This window comes from Protomyctophum parallelum, assembly GCF_964188405.1.
Source record: "Protomyctophum parallelum genome assembly, chromosome: 6".
Classification (NCBI taxonomy): Eukaryota; Metazoa; Chordata; class Actinopteri; order Myctophiformes; family Myctophidae; genus Protomyctophum; species Protomyctophum parallelum.
Genome location: NC_139701.1, coordinates 21,566,892 through 21,581,090, shown reverse-complemented (window position 1 = coordinate 21,581,090; position 14,199 = coordinate 21,566,892). Strand labels below are relative to the sequence as shown.

General features: G+C 41.7%; 1 protein-coding gene across 1 annotated transcript in view; it reads left to right on the top strand.

The window, feature by feature from the left end:
* The window catches only part of tprg1 (tumor protein p63 regulated 1), a 35,808-nt gene that overhangs the window by 5,457 nt on the left and 16,152 nt on the right, over positions 1-14,199 (top strand). The window contains exons 3-5 of the mRNA XM_083766343.1: positions 457-602; positions 2,773-2,864; positions 12,296-12,472. Of these exons, the coding sequence (XP_083622469.1) occupies positions 457-602; positions 2,773-2,864; positions 12,296-12,472 (415 nt within the window). The remainder of the gene's footprint in view (positions 1-456; positions 603-2,772; positions 2,865-12,295; positions 12,473-14,199) is intronic.

Below are 14,199 nucleotides of genomic sequence, written 5' to 3'. Positions count from 1 at the left end.
TTCCCGCGTAACTTCCGGAAATGATGATGTCATGCGCATATCCTCTACTGTATGGGCACAAAATGGACACAGCCAGACGGCTACTTTGACAACGCCTCTAACTATGACTGACATATTGGTCGGATCCACGGTGCGACGTAGAACTCTATTGTGAACCTCTACTTGAGATCATCACAGTTATTTAGCATAATCGTCAGAATAGTTGCCTTATGTACAAATTCATCAGTTGAAAAATATCAGATCTGCACCTGCACGCTCAGTCACTCACGTCTTTGTGTATTTAACTTATTTGTCATGTCTGTCCTGTGCAATTCTTATTTACAAAGCCTAAAGGCAAACAGAAATGTAATTTTTATTTCTGTTCCAATATTCAAAGCCAAATTAATAATTCAATAGTTGAATCGCAATTACTTTGATGAAAATTCATCGTCAACTAATATTTCATGATGGTGCCAGCCCTCCATGCAGGAACCATGGAGGACCTCTACCCCACGGTCCCCACGGAGGAGGACCCTGCCCCGCCAACCGATACCGACTCCAAGCAGAATCACTGGAGGTCAGCTCTGGACCAATTCAAGCTGAAGAAGTTCCTTGTGTTAAGGGTAAAAAGAAAAACACCTTTCACTGCATGAAAAGATTGTGTACACTGACTGTATCCACTTCAATGCCCAGGTGCACCTCAAACAACAGTTCAATATAACAGAATCAAGACTGATTAGATACATGTATGCTCCGCTGTGTGTTGTTATTGCTCTCGGAACAACATTTAGATCACCCAAGTGTGCGGAATTTGTTTACTCTTGTGTTAAAAACACAAAGGCTGACTCACTCAACCTCAAGCTTGATAGTCTACTTGCCAGAATGTGAACCCGGACATTTTGAGTACCCTAATGTTGAGTATGGGTCCCCAGCATTTAGAAACTGGCGGCTGCTAACTTGCATATGTTGGGCAATTTTCATAATTCGCATAATAAGCTGGGGTACCATTAACATCCAATTTCATAGTAGCATGTGACGTGTCAAACTAGGGGTTTTTCATGATTCTGAATCGATTGTAAGCATTAGATTTGCACAAAAATCACTTGCCATGACCAGATTGACCTGAGTTTTTTGTAATGACACATAATCACGATACAAGATGGACTGTTAATGGATATAGTTGTCATTTATAGAGCCATAGTTTATTGGAATAATTTACCACTTGACATTTGTCTAATAGAAAATCATCCTTTAACCCATTAAAACCAGGAAAGGATCTGTGTCATTTTAGATGTTTGTGTTGGCTATTTTTGAACATTCTTGAAACATCTTGAAAGTGTGAGAACTACTGATTTAGAAGCCATTATAGAACTGGCATCAGGTTTTAATGGGTTAAGAAAGCAGTGCAGATTTATATCAATGCAACTGTAATGTGAATTAATGAATTAATACAATGCAATTTAATGTTGTTTTTATGTGTTTTATCTTTTTTTTTGTGGACCCCAGTAAGACTAGCTGCTTGCAAGGCATGGCATCAGCTAATGGGGATCATTTTCAAATGAACAAATAAATATATAAATAAACTGTAAACATTGCAGCTGCCAAACCAGGGAAGATGTCATTAACTAATTCAATAAACTGCCTTCAATGTGTCAATTTGTCAGGGATTGGCACAACTGCAGACAGTATGTCAAGAGATTAGCAATGGCAACCAAGTCAACCATTGTAAGTTACTGAAGATAGCATCTCAAATTAAGGCCCTCAAATTAAGACAAATAGGGCCTTCAGGGCACAGACCCCCAATCCGTTCCTAGATCATCATCTGAAAACTAAATATATAATTATGACTCATTAAAAAATGCCTAATCTGGCTTACTATTTTGCATGCAGATAACACTAGGAAAAGTGCCCCTCGGGGCACAGGTCTCCACCAGGCCAGGTTAGGTTGTGGCCAAAAGTCGGCCTCCTGGTGGCGCTATAACAGGCTGTTCTGGAGAATTTTAGGCAGAGGTTCATCATTGGCATCCAGGGAGTGTGTGTGTGCAACGGACGGACGGACACACACACGCAGACGGACGGACGGAGAGCAAAACAATTTGCTCTTTCAGTTCATGATCACCCCATAGCAGCAAATGGGGTTTATTGACCGAACTTTCCTTTTCGCTTCATACCGTTCCGTAGAGACGGCCTACACGCACGATCTATATACCAAATGAAAGCCCTAATTTCGTAGTTTACATAGAACTTAGAATCTGAGCGAGTTGTGACTCAATGAAAAGACGAGTGTTCTTGGCTCTGTGCGTGTGGAGAAAAAACGGCACGAACGGGATCTCTTAAAGGGATCTCTTAAAGCCAAGACTGGTGATTGGTTAAATTTAGAGGGTTAAGGGATTTAGACAGGTAACCAAAATACCAACTTTAGTGGGGGAACACCCGGTCAACACCCTTTCCCCACTCCTAAATCCCCAAATAGTGGCTTTAGAAAGATGAGACAAAAATGGAGCCCTAAATGCTTTAGTTGATCGGCTTTCACCAGGGCTCTATACTAAAGGTCCACTCCTGTCCACTCCTTTTTTTCCCCCTATAGCAAATAGCTGAATTGAAAATAGCTGATCTACAAACTCACAGCATGTTGCAGTGTGACGTGTTGTGAGCTTGTAGCTTGTAGAATGTTTTTACTGAATGTTAATCTGAACTGACACTTGGACTTGATGTTTGAAAGCGGTCACATCAAAATGTGAAAATGTAAAATAACCCTCAATGCCAATGTGTGTGTTTTGTTTTTGTTCCCAGCCTGGCACTCTGCAGCAGGCCATTGAAGACATCGGTGGTGCTGTGGATAAAGAGGTGGATGGTGAAGTACAAAGCTTCTGGCTGTTGGCGGAGTGAGTGCCACACACTTCTTAATGACATTTGTTGGCACAGTTTTTAAGGAATACTTACTATACGTACAGTATGTGTAGTTTTGTCACACCAGTGATTCTCAACTGTTTCACATAACATATTTAACCTCCATTTTGAGTTGTGCATGAATTTAGGAACTAAATAACACAATATTTCCCCTTTACTCCCCTGTTAATTGTGTGCGACCCATCGTCTAGCCCACTACTGGGTACCAAACTAGTTATCAAATATCCTCATCTAACCCAAAACTCCTGTATTGCTACAGTACAAACCAATTGCACGGGAGCTGCTCATTTCACTGAAATGAACACAGAAGGCAAATTACGTGACTGGAGGACATTTTGTCGAGTGCACTTGCGGATGTCGGGCCGTATCACTCGTACGTGAGGTTTCTGGAAACATTAAAAAATAAAAAGCGGGCCCTTTGACGATGAATAATGCATGCCATTCTGCGTCTCAGTCTGACACGCCGTTAACTTTTGTCCTACAATGGCCCTGCAGTTGGTGCTGTGGCTGTGGAAGTATTTTCGTGCAACCAAAGAGTGCATTATGTGGACATTTCAGCCACAGTACTTAGTGTCCCTTCGGGAGGCAAGGGAGTGTCATACAAGGTAACGATGAACTTACGTCAAGTAGATGAACTTTGCAAAGCCAACCTCGTTTGTTGGCCGCTTTAGCTGGAAGGCGATAATTATTCATTGAAGTGTTTTCAAGCCGTCTCCTTTTTGAAATTGGTGGTAATATTTGGGGAAATTCAAGAAGCTTAAATTTGTTACTCCCTCATACAAGTACAGTATGTGGAATAAAAGTGTGACATGTTCCACAGACTGCTAACAATATAGAATAAAACAAGAAATAATAAAAACAAGGTATATTGCAAGTAAAAACATTGCAGCAGTGCAGTGGTAATAAAGTGAACAACAGTGCAAACACAGACAATGCACTGTATGTGGAATTACATCAGTTCCTGTTCCTGATTTATAACTGCTGAATCCAGAGGAAGAAAGAAATGCCTGCATACATTCACCAGAAGCGTTGTCAAAAGTATACATTACGTATAGTGAAAATGTACAATATGTGCAGGAAATATGCAAGAAATATAAGAATAAAACCCATGTGTGCACACTGTACTGTGATAGGGGAATCCATATCACAGTACAGAATAACAATACAATAGATAAAAAGTGGAACTCTTACAATAAAAAGAGTTCCATGTTCAGTTTCGAACATACAGACAAGTTCGCCAATGGTTCCACAGTCTGGAGGAGAACCTGACAGAACTTCGTATTGGGTTAATAATGACATCAATGATGTCATTTAATGACTCAGATACATAAATCTATACATGAGATTGCGTAGCACAGCAGAGTAGGTGGCTACCCCAACACTGACGAACAGATTGAAGTCAGTTACCCTACAGTTTGGTTATTGTTCGGGGCTCTGACTGATGACCTTGATGGATAAAACTGTTTTCTCTCTGTCATGACTTTTTCCTAGAATATCCACCTTTGCAGTGATAGTGCGTTTCATTTCTCTGGGGTTGCATTTTCTTATTCAGTGTGTTGGCTACGTTTTCATTTTTGATACTTCTTCCAGGAACACTGAGCTGCCTTATCCTGCTACCCTAATAGACAGGGGGTACATAAGCACATCCGTACTCTTTCTCCGAACGAACCACACTTTTACCACACATCTCTCTATGCAAAATAAAATCTGCACACTCCCAGAATACATATAGGCTAATTGCATTCACAAAAAATGTCTTATTTACTGTACAAATATTGTTTTACATCACCACACGATCCCACAGGCCAACTGGAACAACTTTCTGTGACGTCATAATCGTCATGTTTGCCAAACTCTCCAAAGGTAGGTCTCCACCAGCACAGAGGCCAGCCATCCGAGCCTCCTCCCCCTTTCACTGCTCCTGTGTGTGACCTACTCTGACTGCACTGTACTACTAAACTGACTCGCCCACTCCACCAACAACAAACAAACAAACAAGACTCATGCTTGCCACCGCCAACAACTGGACTGGAATACATCATGCCACGAAGAAAACGCACCGCACTTTCTCAATACACGCGTGACGCCAAACGTTTGCGAGCCAGTCACGCAAAAGAAACAAAAACAGGTAATCACAGCATGTTGCATGCGTGTGCTTCTCAGCTTCTCCAAACATTTGCCTGTGCGTGCTTAATCGTTTGCACGCCTGTGCATTGTTGCTTCTTTCTCTCTGTATTTATCCATATATCGCCGTGTGTGTGTGTGTGTGTGTCGCGTCGCCCTCCAGCCGAAATTGCGAGTGTGCGCTGAACCCACATGCACTATCCATTCCATGTACATTATTAGTTGCCTATATTTACTACATACAGTACGCCTACACGCTGGGCCCAGTGTTTGTGTGTGTCTGTGTGTGTGTGCCCCCCTCCCTCCCCCATGACGCTGGTGCCGTGGAATGTCAATTTAAGTGTGTGTGTGTGTGCCCCCCCCCCCATGGCGCTGGTGCCGTGGAATGTCCATTTAAAAAGGAACTGTACTCTTTGAACCTCACGATGGCCATTTACACAAAGCACGCCCGTTCAGTTACTCAATTAAGACATCTGTTCAAAACGTTTTGAACATTCACCTCAACTACGCTCTATGAAATAATTGTTGCAGCCTACACAGATCTATTCAGGCCCATTAAATTAATCTATCACTATATTAGTTGCCAATCACTCGGCAACTCCATAACGACTAATCAATTAATTGGAGCAGATATACACTCCAGATTATATGGACATTCAGAATTTCTACAGTGAAGAAATTGTGAATGCACCAAAAGAGGACACCATCACAAGACAATTCATTCTCAACTCTCCAGCAGGCTATGGCAAAACCTTTACATTTAAGGTCATTGCAGCCAACATTAGAGCACAGAATGGCATTGTGCTGTGTGTTGGCAGCACAGGCTTAGCTGCTCAGAACCTTGAGGGTGGCAGGACAGCTCATTCAAGATTTAAAATACCAATCCCTATCTTTGAAGACTCCGTCTGTGCCATAAAAGCTGAGTCCTCCCTGGCTAAGCTAATCAAAGAAAGCAGCATAATAATTTGGGACGAGATCTTCAGTGTTAACCGCTTCAATGTAGAGTGCGTGGAAAGAACACTGAGGGACCTGATGCATTCTGACCAACCTTGGGGTGGCAAAACTGTCCTGTTAGGTGGAGACCCTAGGCAGACACTCCCCGTTATCAAGAGAGCAAGCAGAGCCCAAATTGTTAGAGCTTGCATCCAAATGTCTCCACTCTATCCTCTCATGAAAGAACACAAACTACACTTCAACATGAGGACTGACATAGCTGAGAGGGAGTTCGCCAACTACCTCCTGGACTTGGGGGAAGACAAAATCACACATGGAGATACTGCCATTCAGGTCCACATTCCACCACAGCACTTGGTAAAGGATATGGATACTCTCATTTCATACACCTTTCCTGACCTGCACAATGGCTGTGTCCACAAAGACAACCTTCTTAAAGGCACTGTATACACTCCATTAAAGGACATACGCGAAATCAACAACGGGTGCTTAGCTGAGTTCCCTGGAGAAGAGAAAATCTACTTTTCAGCTGACTCAGTTAAAGAGGACAACTACAAGGATTCTCTGCCTATAGAATTCCTCAACTCACTAACACCCTCTGGAATCCCTGACCATAACCTGAAGCTCAAACTAGGAGCTCCTGTCATGCTGCTAAGAAACTTGCAATCAGGTCGCGACCGCACTCTCAAGAACGGCACGAGAATGGTGCTGGTGCAGATGATGGACAAAGTACTTGAGTGTGAAATTGCACTAGGGACAAACAGAGGTGAAAGAATCTTCCTCCCAAGGATCCCGCACTATGACAGAGGTGAGGAGTTTCCCTTCACCTTCATCAGACGACAATTCCCTGTCAGGTTAGCTTTCGCCGTTACCATAAATAAAGGTCAGGGCCAGGAAAATGACAGAGTTGGCATCTACTTGCCTCAGCCTGTGTTCGCACATGGCCAACTGTACACAGCCTTCTCTAGGGGAAAGAAAGCCAGTGCTGTCAAATTTTAATAGACAATAATGATGAGGGCAAAACTGACAACATTGTTTACACTGAACTCCTTTAATTATCTATAAATCAGACTTCAGACTGCCTATTCTTCTTTTGACAATAACAGAACATGTTGCACACACTTTCACTGCTACTGCTGCTATACAAACACTTTACACTTTATATAATTATTTTATTATTGATGATGTTGCACACATTTCTACGTGTATAGTATGTCACTTCTCCCTGTGTTTACATAAACCAATATTATACATTTATTGTGTTGCAGTATTTGCCTGCAGAAAAACACTGCCCTCTTGCTTACATATTGGTTTTCACTATTTGTTTTGGTAGACTGCTATAGAAACACTTGAAACTGTGTCTCATTCTTTGTAAGTGTACTTTTGCCTACCTATACTGCCTGTATACGTAAGGACTACTTCCCCTTCATTCTTGAAGATATTCATTCACTCTTGAAGACATTTTTATACTGTTCTTTGAAAACACTGTCTCCCTGCACCTTTACATTGCTCACAATTAATACTGCTAACTACCTCACTGTTACTCAATACTCTTTCATGCTGTCATTTCATGTAAATCACTATTACACCTTAATTCCTAAAATAAAAGTGCCTATGACAAAATATCTTCTGTCCATATTTCCCCAAATTGCGTTGCTCAGCAGTCGCCAGTGTGTGAGGGCTGCGAAGTGGCCCGAACTCTATATGTGAGGGCCGCACAGCGGCCGGAACTTCTATAATAATAATTAATAACCCATCCCAAATATTAATAATAATTAGGGATGCACCGAAAGGGAAATTCTTGGCCGAAACCGAATACCGAATATAGGAAACAGTTGGCCGAAAACCGAATACCGAATAGCCGAATACAGCTTTGTTGTAAAGCTACCTGATTATGGCAAAATACATGATTATGGATTTTCATAATCGATTCATCGGGCGATTATTTAAACGATTAATCGGATTATGGCCCCTTTTTTGCAATTACCTTTAAAAAAATGCTTCAAGTTATTGTAGGCATGTTGTAACTAACAATAAAGACAATAAAAATGAATACTCCTTCAAAATTTATATTTTACCCCCTTTTTAATACAATTAGATTTCATTGCCATTCCTTGTACTTGTAATGATACTGTAATCTGTAATGTTGACTGTGTATAGCTGACTGTCTTTCTTCCCATTTCTATCTCTGGGACCCCAATTTATTTTTATTTCTATTGTAAAAATCAATGTAAATTTTGAGAGTGTATTTGGTTAAATTTTTGCACTCTGTTACAGACCGGCCCCACTTGGTTTACTTCCTAACTATCTATAATTTAGCTGGAACTCCCACTATGAGAACCACTGTCCTACACAGTGTGTGGGCACGCACGCACACGCACGCACAAACACACACACACACACACACACACACACACACACACACACACACACACACACACACACACACACACACACACACACACACACACACACATATAGGGGAAAACGTTCTTATTTAGCAGCCATATTAGCATGTTCTCTAGGCTCTAGTATCACATATGCCAAAGTTAAACAGCACTGAACAACTGATCATTGTTAAGCAAAACGTTCACGGACGTTCTGCTTCTGCTTTTGCCCTGCCTGTGCCCACTTCAATGCGCCGCTGAGATTACACACAGGTGTAACAGATTTGAGGAGCTAACGAGCAAGCTACTGCTAGTGTTCGTCGTAGCCTGCATGCAAACTCACAGATTCAGACATTGGGGAGCATTTTTTGTCATACGACAAAAGAATAGACAGTGGCGGTGCTCACAAATACCATGTTTTGGGACCTGTTGATGAGCTCGCAGATTTCGCGGAGCGCATCGCAGCCACAGCACAGAGCAACTTGACGCTGTGTGTGTGTGTGTGTGTGTGTGGGGGGGAGACTGAAGTTGGGAGAGAGAGAGAGGTAGATGCGGAGCGCTCTGGTTACGTTCAAGACAATCGCGTGTTGTGTTTATACCGACCCGGTGTTTTGACTATTCGGTGATATATTTTCGGCCTATTTGAGCCGAAACCGAATAGGCCGAAAATACATTTTTAGCCATTTTCGGCCGAATATTTTCGGTGGCCGAATTTTCGGTGCATCCCTAATAATAATAATACTAATCATAAGAAGAACAATAATAACAGTACAGTACACAGGACTACAGTACAGTACAGAACAGAACAAATAAGTACAGTAAAGTACAGTACAGAACAGTACAGTGCAATACTAAGCAGTACAGTACAAAGGGGTACAGTACAGCACTCGCATTGCCCTCCCGCTATTGCCTTCTTCCCATTTGCAACGCATCGCGTTGCGCTAGTTTGAGCGGAAATTCTAGTATTATTAATAGACACCAAACAGTTATTGAAATATGGAATGGTGAACTGGCTGACGTGGTTGACTTTGATATTCCACACCAGAAGCAGCATTTCGCTCTGATGCATGACTGCAGGCCTCAGAGGTCTGATGAGAAGCACTTTCTGCTATCATACTTGAGCCCCAGCGGAATGTTCTGCTGCCTGGAGCTTGGACCTGTAGCTTAGTAACACCTCTCTCCCCACGGCCCCTGTGCTCAGTCGAGGTTAACTCATTCCTTTAGCCCAGTCAGAGGTCTCAGTGCCCACACCTTTACTATGCTGCCTGGGATGCTCAGTGAATTCTCTGGTTTGTGGGACTATCACTTGCTGCGGCAGTTAATTCCCAGGACGTCTGGAGACGTCTTGGGCACAAATTGGGTTAAGAGTGCCTCATTTGGCCACGTGCACAAAGCTCACCGGCCCAGCCAGTCTAGGATCAAATAATAATATAAAATGTATAAAATTTCACAGCTGGAAGAATCTGCAGTCCCTCAATGTTAATAGTATTTGTAGTACTGTACTGTAGATTTGCTATTTTTGCTCTTATCATTTTGAATTATTTAGAAAATGTACTGTATAATATGCCCAAAATAGAGAAGACAGGTAGAAAGTTACATCTCTAAACTTCTTTACCTTTTACATAGTTCAAACTTCAAATAGCTGATCTTTTTTTTTAACAATATATTTATTGAATTTTCTTTTTTTTGACAAACAGACAATACAACAAAACAATACATAATACAGACAATACAATACAATTACTTAAAATGAAAAACAAACAAAACAAAACAATAACATACATATATAAGTACAGTATAATAAAATAATGGCACTTAAAATGGTAACAACAACAACAGAGTCCTTATGGCCACAAGACCAAACAGCTGCAGTTAATACAATTAGACATTTTCACTTTCCACCATTAAATAAGATAAATCATTAACCGTAATATATTGGATAAACCTTCCCCATATCTTATCAAACATCTTCTGTTTATTCTTCAAAGTATAAGTAATTCTTTCCAGAGGAAGACACAATGATAACTCCCTAAACCACTGAGCAATACTGGGTTTGCCTATCTTTTTCCACGATAAGGCTATAGCCCTTTTGGCTTGTAGTAAACACAAATAGCTGATCTACAAGCTCACAACGTGTCGACGTAGATCGGCTAGTTGAACAATTTTATAATGTTTTTACAAAATGGTAAATAAAGGCAAAGAAGTTTAGGGATAATGGGTAAGGCACTGGCGAAAATAGGGCCCAAAGTTTGATACACATGGATGGATGGCCGCTTTTATTCATTCATTGGGATGGGTGTTGAAATATTCTGTAGATTTTGGTTAAACAACGTCAGGGGCCCAGTGATGCTTGAATGAATATTGCATGTTTTTTGCCGCGGGCATTTTGTGAGATTTTGACGCTTTTGCTGTACATAATTGAGTGACTCGAGAATGCATGCTTTTTGTTTCAATTTAAAAATGAGCTTGTGCAGATTACAGAACACTCAATCCCCCCCCCCCCCCCCCCCCCCCCCCCAAGAGACACACACGCTCACTAAGCACACCACAACTCTAATACCTACATAACCTTTAGGCTTTTATCTGATACTTTATCTGATACTCAGAACCCATGCATTTATTCTGTCCCCAAGTGTGAACCTGGATTTCCATACTTCAGTGACTCATGACAGCTATGTAGTGTTTCAGTCTTTGACACTTTATCAAAGTGCCCTCACAGCCTGGTCTACATTCCTAAATGCAGATACTCTGACAAGAGAGAACAGACAAGTCAGAATCTCGATCACCCAATTCACCAACTACTCAAAATATTGAATTTGACTCGATGACATTGGTGCATAACAACAATTGAGATATTGTATGTATATATTATATGGTAAATGGTGCATTTATATAGCGCCTTTATCCAACGCGCTTTACATAGATTGTGCATCAATTCACCCATTCACACACACAGTCATACACCGATGGCGGCGGAAACCATGCAAGGCACTAACCAGCACATCAGGGTAATTAGGGTTCAGTGTCTTGTTCAAGGACACATCGACACTAACTCTGGGGGAGCCCAGGTATATTCTAATCTACAGTACATACATTCAACAGAATTCAATATTGATTCTGGCAGTGAAGATGCAGCCAGGTGCATGGGGGAACTCTGGCCGTACGTTATAGAACGAAAGAAATATGGTACTGGTACAGTGTTGGAAGATGGAAGTGTATTTTATATATGGTGAGCTTTCGTACAGCATACTATGTACATACAGGCCCTGATGCCGATAAGTTTACAAAAACTTCACGCAAATAGTACGTAAGCAGCGCAAGCATGCGGGCAGTTCGAACATATTACTGTATGTGCAGAGCATGTCAACGGTGCAGGGCATCAAGAAAAGTCTCTCTGACCATCTGTCTACCGCGTCACCTTGTATTACGCACTGATATCATGCTTGCTGACAGTCACCATCTGCACACACAATGCGCTGTGTTGGTTCGCTAACACTGGAAAGGCTATATGTGCTGGAAATATGGATGCCAACATCTGGGCTGCAGTCATTCTCATTGCAAAGGAAATGAAGTGAAACTGTTGCCAGGCCTTGCATTCCTTCTAGTGTCAGACCGATATATCGACTGTGTTGGTATATATCGGCCAATATTTGATGGCAATTAGCCCTTCACTAAATCCCACCCCAAAAAGCGATTGTCCATAACTAATAATAGTTATTGATGTCATTTGTTAATTTGAATGTATTTGTTTGTTTGTAAGTTCAATGTTGTGAACATTTTAAACTTTAACCAAATCAAATTTATTTGAAAATCAACTTTTTCGACAAAGTATCAGTCAAAACATCAGTACTCGCCTACGTCGGGGGTCATCAGGATTGGCGTCGTGCACGCAAATCTGGCATCGGTGGGTCTGTAACTCCCTCTGCCTGTTCCTCCTTCAGGGTGGATCACTGGAACAATGAGAAGGAGCGTCTTTTGGTCCTAACGGCCAACAGCCTGCTCATCTGCAAGTACGACTTCATGATGCTCCATTGTGAGCAGATCCAGAGGGTCCCGCTCAACTTCGTGGACCGCGTCTCCCACGGGACGTTCAGTTTCCCGGAGCGCTCCCTGCTAGCGTGAGTATCCCACATTTCAACCACACGACTCCTCATTTTTAAACCTAGTGTACAGTATTTGTCCTGGTGTTCGGCATCGGTAACTGAAGAGATGAGACAATAGACTGTAATAAAACTTCATTAACTTTCACCGGAATGCGCACAGTCAAATCCTGAGTGGTCATTTAATTTAACTTAACTGAGTATGTTATGCTTTAGATATTGAAAAATAGCAGATCTACAAGCTCATAGCGTGCCAGCGTGCTTTTTCAGAAAACTGTCAGGATGTAGAAGACATTTTTTTAATCTGATCTCAGGTCAAAATGGGTTAAATGAAGGCTCGGATTTAGCTGTGTGCTGTAGGTATAGCAGCACAAATTATTTTGTGGCAGGACTCAAATTCATACTAAACTAGAAAAAGTGCCCTTCCGGGCACAGGTCTCCACCAGGTTATCCACAGATCCGTGCAGTTAGAGGTAAAAACACTTTTCGGCCAGTTATAGCGCCACCTTGAGGCTGAGTTGAAATTGTTCATGTGGCATTTCGTCCTCGGCCTAGTGGGAATGTGGGTGCACAATTTCACGGAAATCACGCGATGTGTTCATGATTTGCAGCATTTTGTTTGAAACTGAGCACTCCTGTGAACTTTGGAAGCCAATCTTAACCAATCAGGATGGAGTCTGATAAATGTGAAAGACCCGTTTCGTTGAATGGCTCTAGAGAGACTGTGTACCAATTTGCGTGATGTTTGGACAAAATCTGTAGGTGTACTGTGCAAAAACTTGTTTTGCACAAAGCGGCCTCCTGGTGGCGCTATAACAGGCCGTTCTGGAAAGTTTGGGGCAGAGGTTCATCGTTGGCATCCAGGGAGTGTGTGTGCAAAATATGGCATCGACCGGGTTAACGGTGGCCGAGATTAGCTGTTCACGGACACACGGACGGACGGACACACAAACACACAAACGGACGGACGGAGTGCAAAACATACTCTCCCCACATGCCTTCGGCCTGGTGGAGACAATAAGAGACAAAAACTCATATCAAAATTGTCAAAGGCAAAATATCGCCATTAGCCGTTAATTGATACTGTACATACTATACATAATAATATGTATATAATATGTATATAATATGAGACTATACAAGTTTACAAATAATTGTGTACATTATTGCATATGCATGTCCATTGGTATGGCGCAGCCGGTTTAGTTGTTCTTTATGAACAGCTCTTTGTCTGCTTGTCATTTGAGTAGGGAAATGTTTGAGCAGCTTGAGCTTTGCATGTTCTCAGCAACAGGGTTACTTCCCTTTTTATCAACGCCAACATCAAACACCTGCATATGAACAGATATGGCCGTTGAGTGTTCTTATGAACTTGAACATATTATGTCATTCATCTTGATATTTTTCTTATCTGAAGCCATTCTTTGGTACGATCAAAATGTACAATATGTGGTTGGAAACATGCGGGCAGGCACTGCACTGACGTGGGTTCCAGGGGTGGCTGGTATAAATGGGCAAGTGGGGCTCAGCCCCCCTATCCTATAGATTAGAAGAAAGATGAGAAATTATTAAAATGTTTTAGAAGAGATACTTTTATATTCTGGTAGAATCTAAAGCAGCAACAGCATCAAAAAGTTACAAGAAAAACACAAAATGGGCTGATTTTTTTTTACAGCCCAAATCAGCTCCATTGGTTTTCATTGAGTTGAATGATTGACAGCTGACATGACACGCCTGCTTGGTAT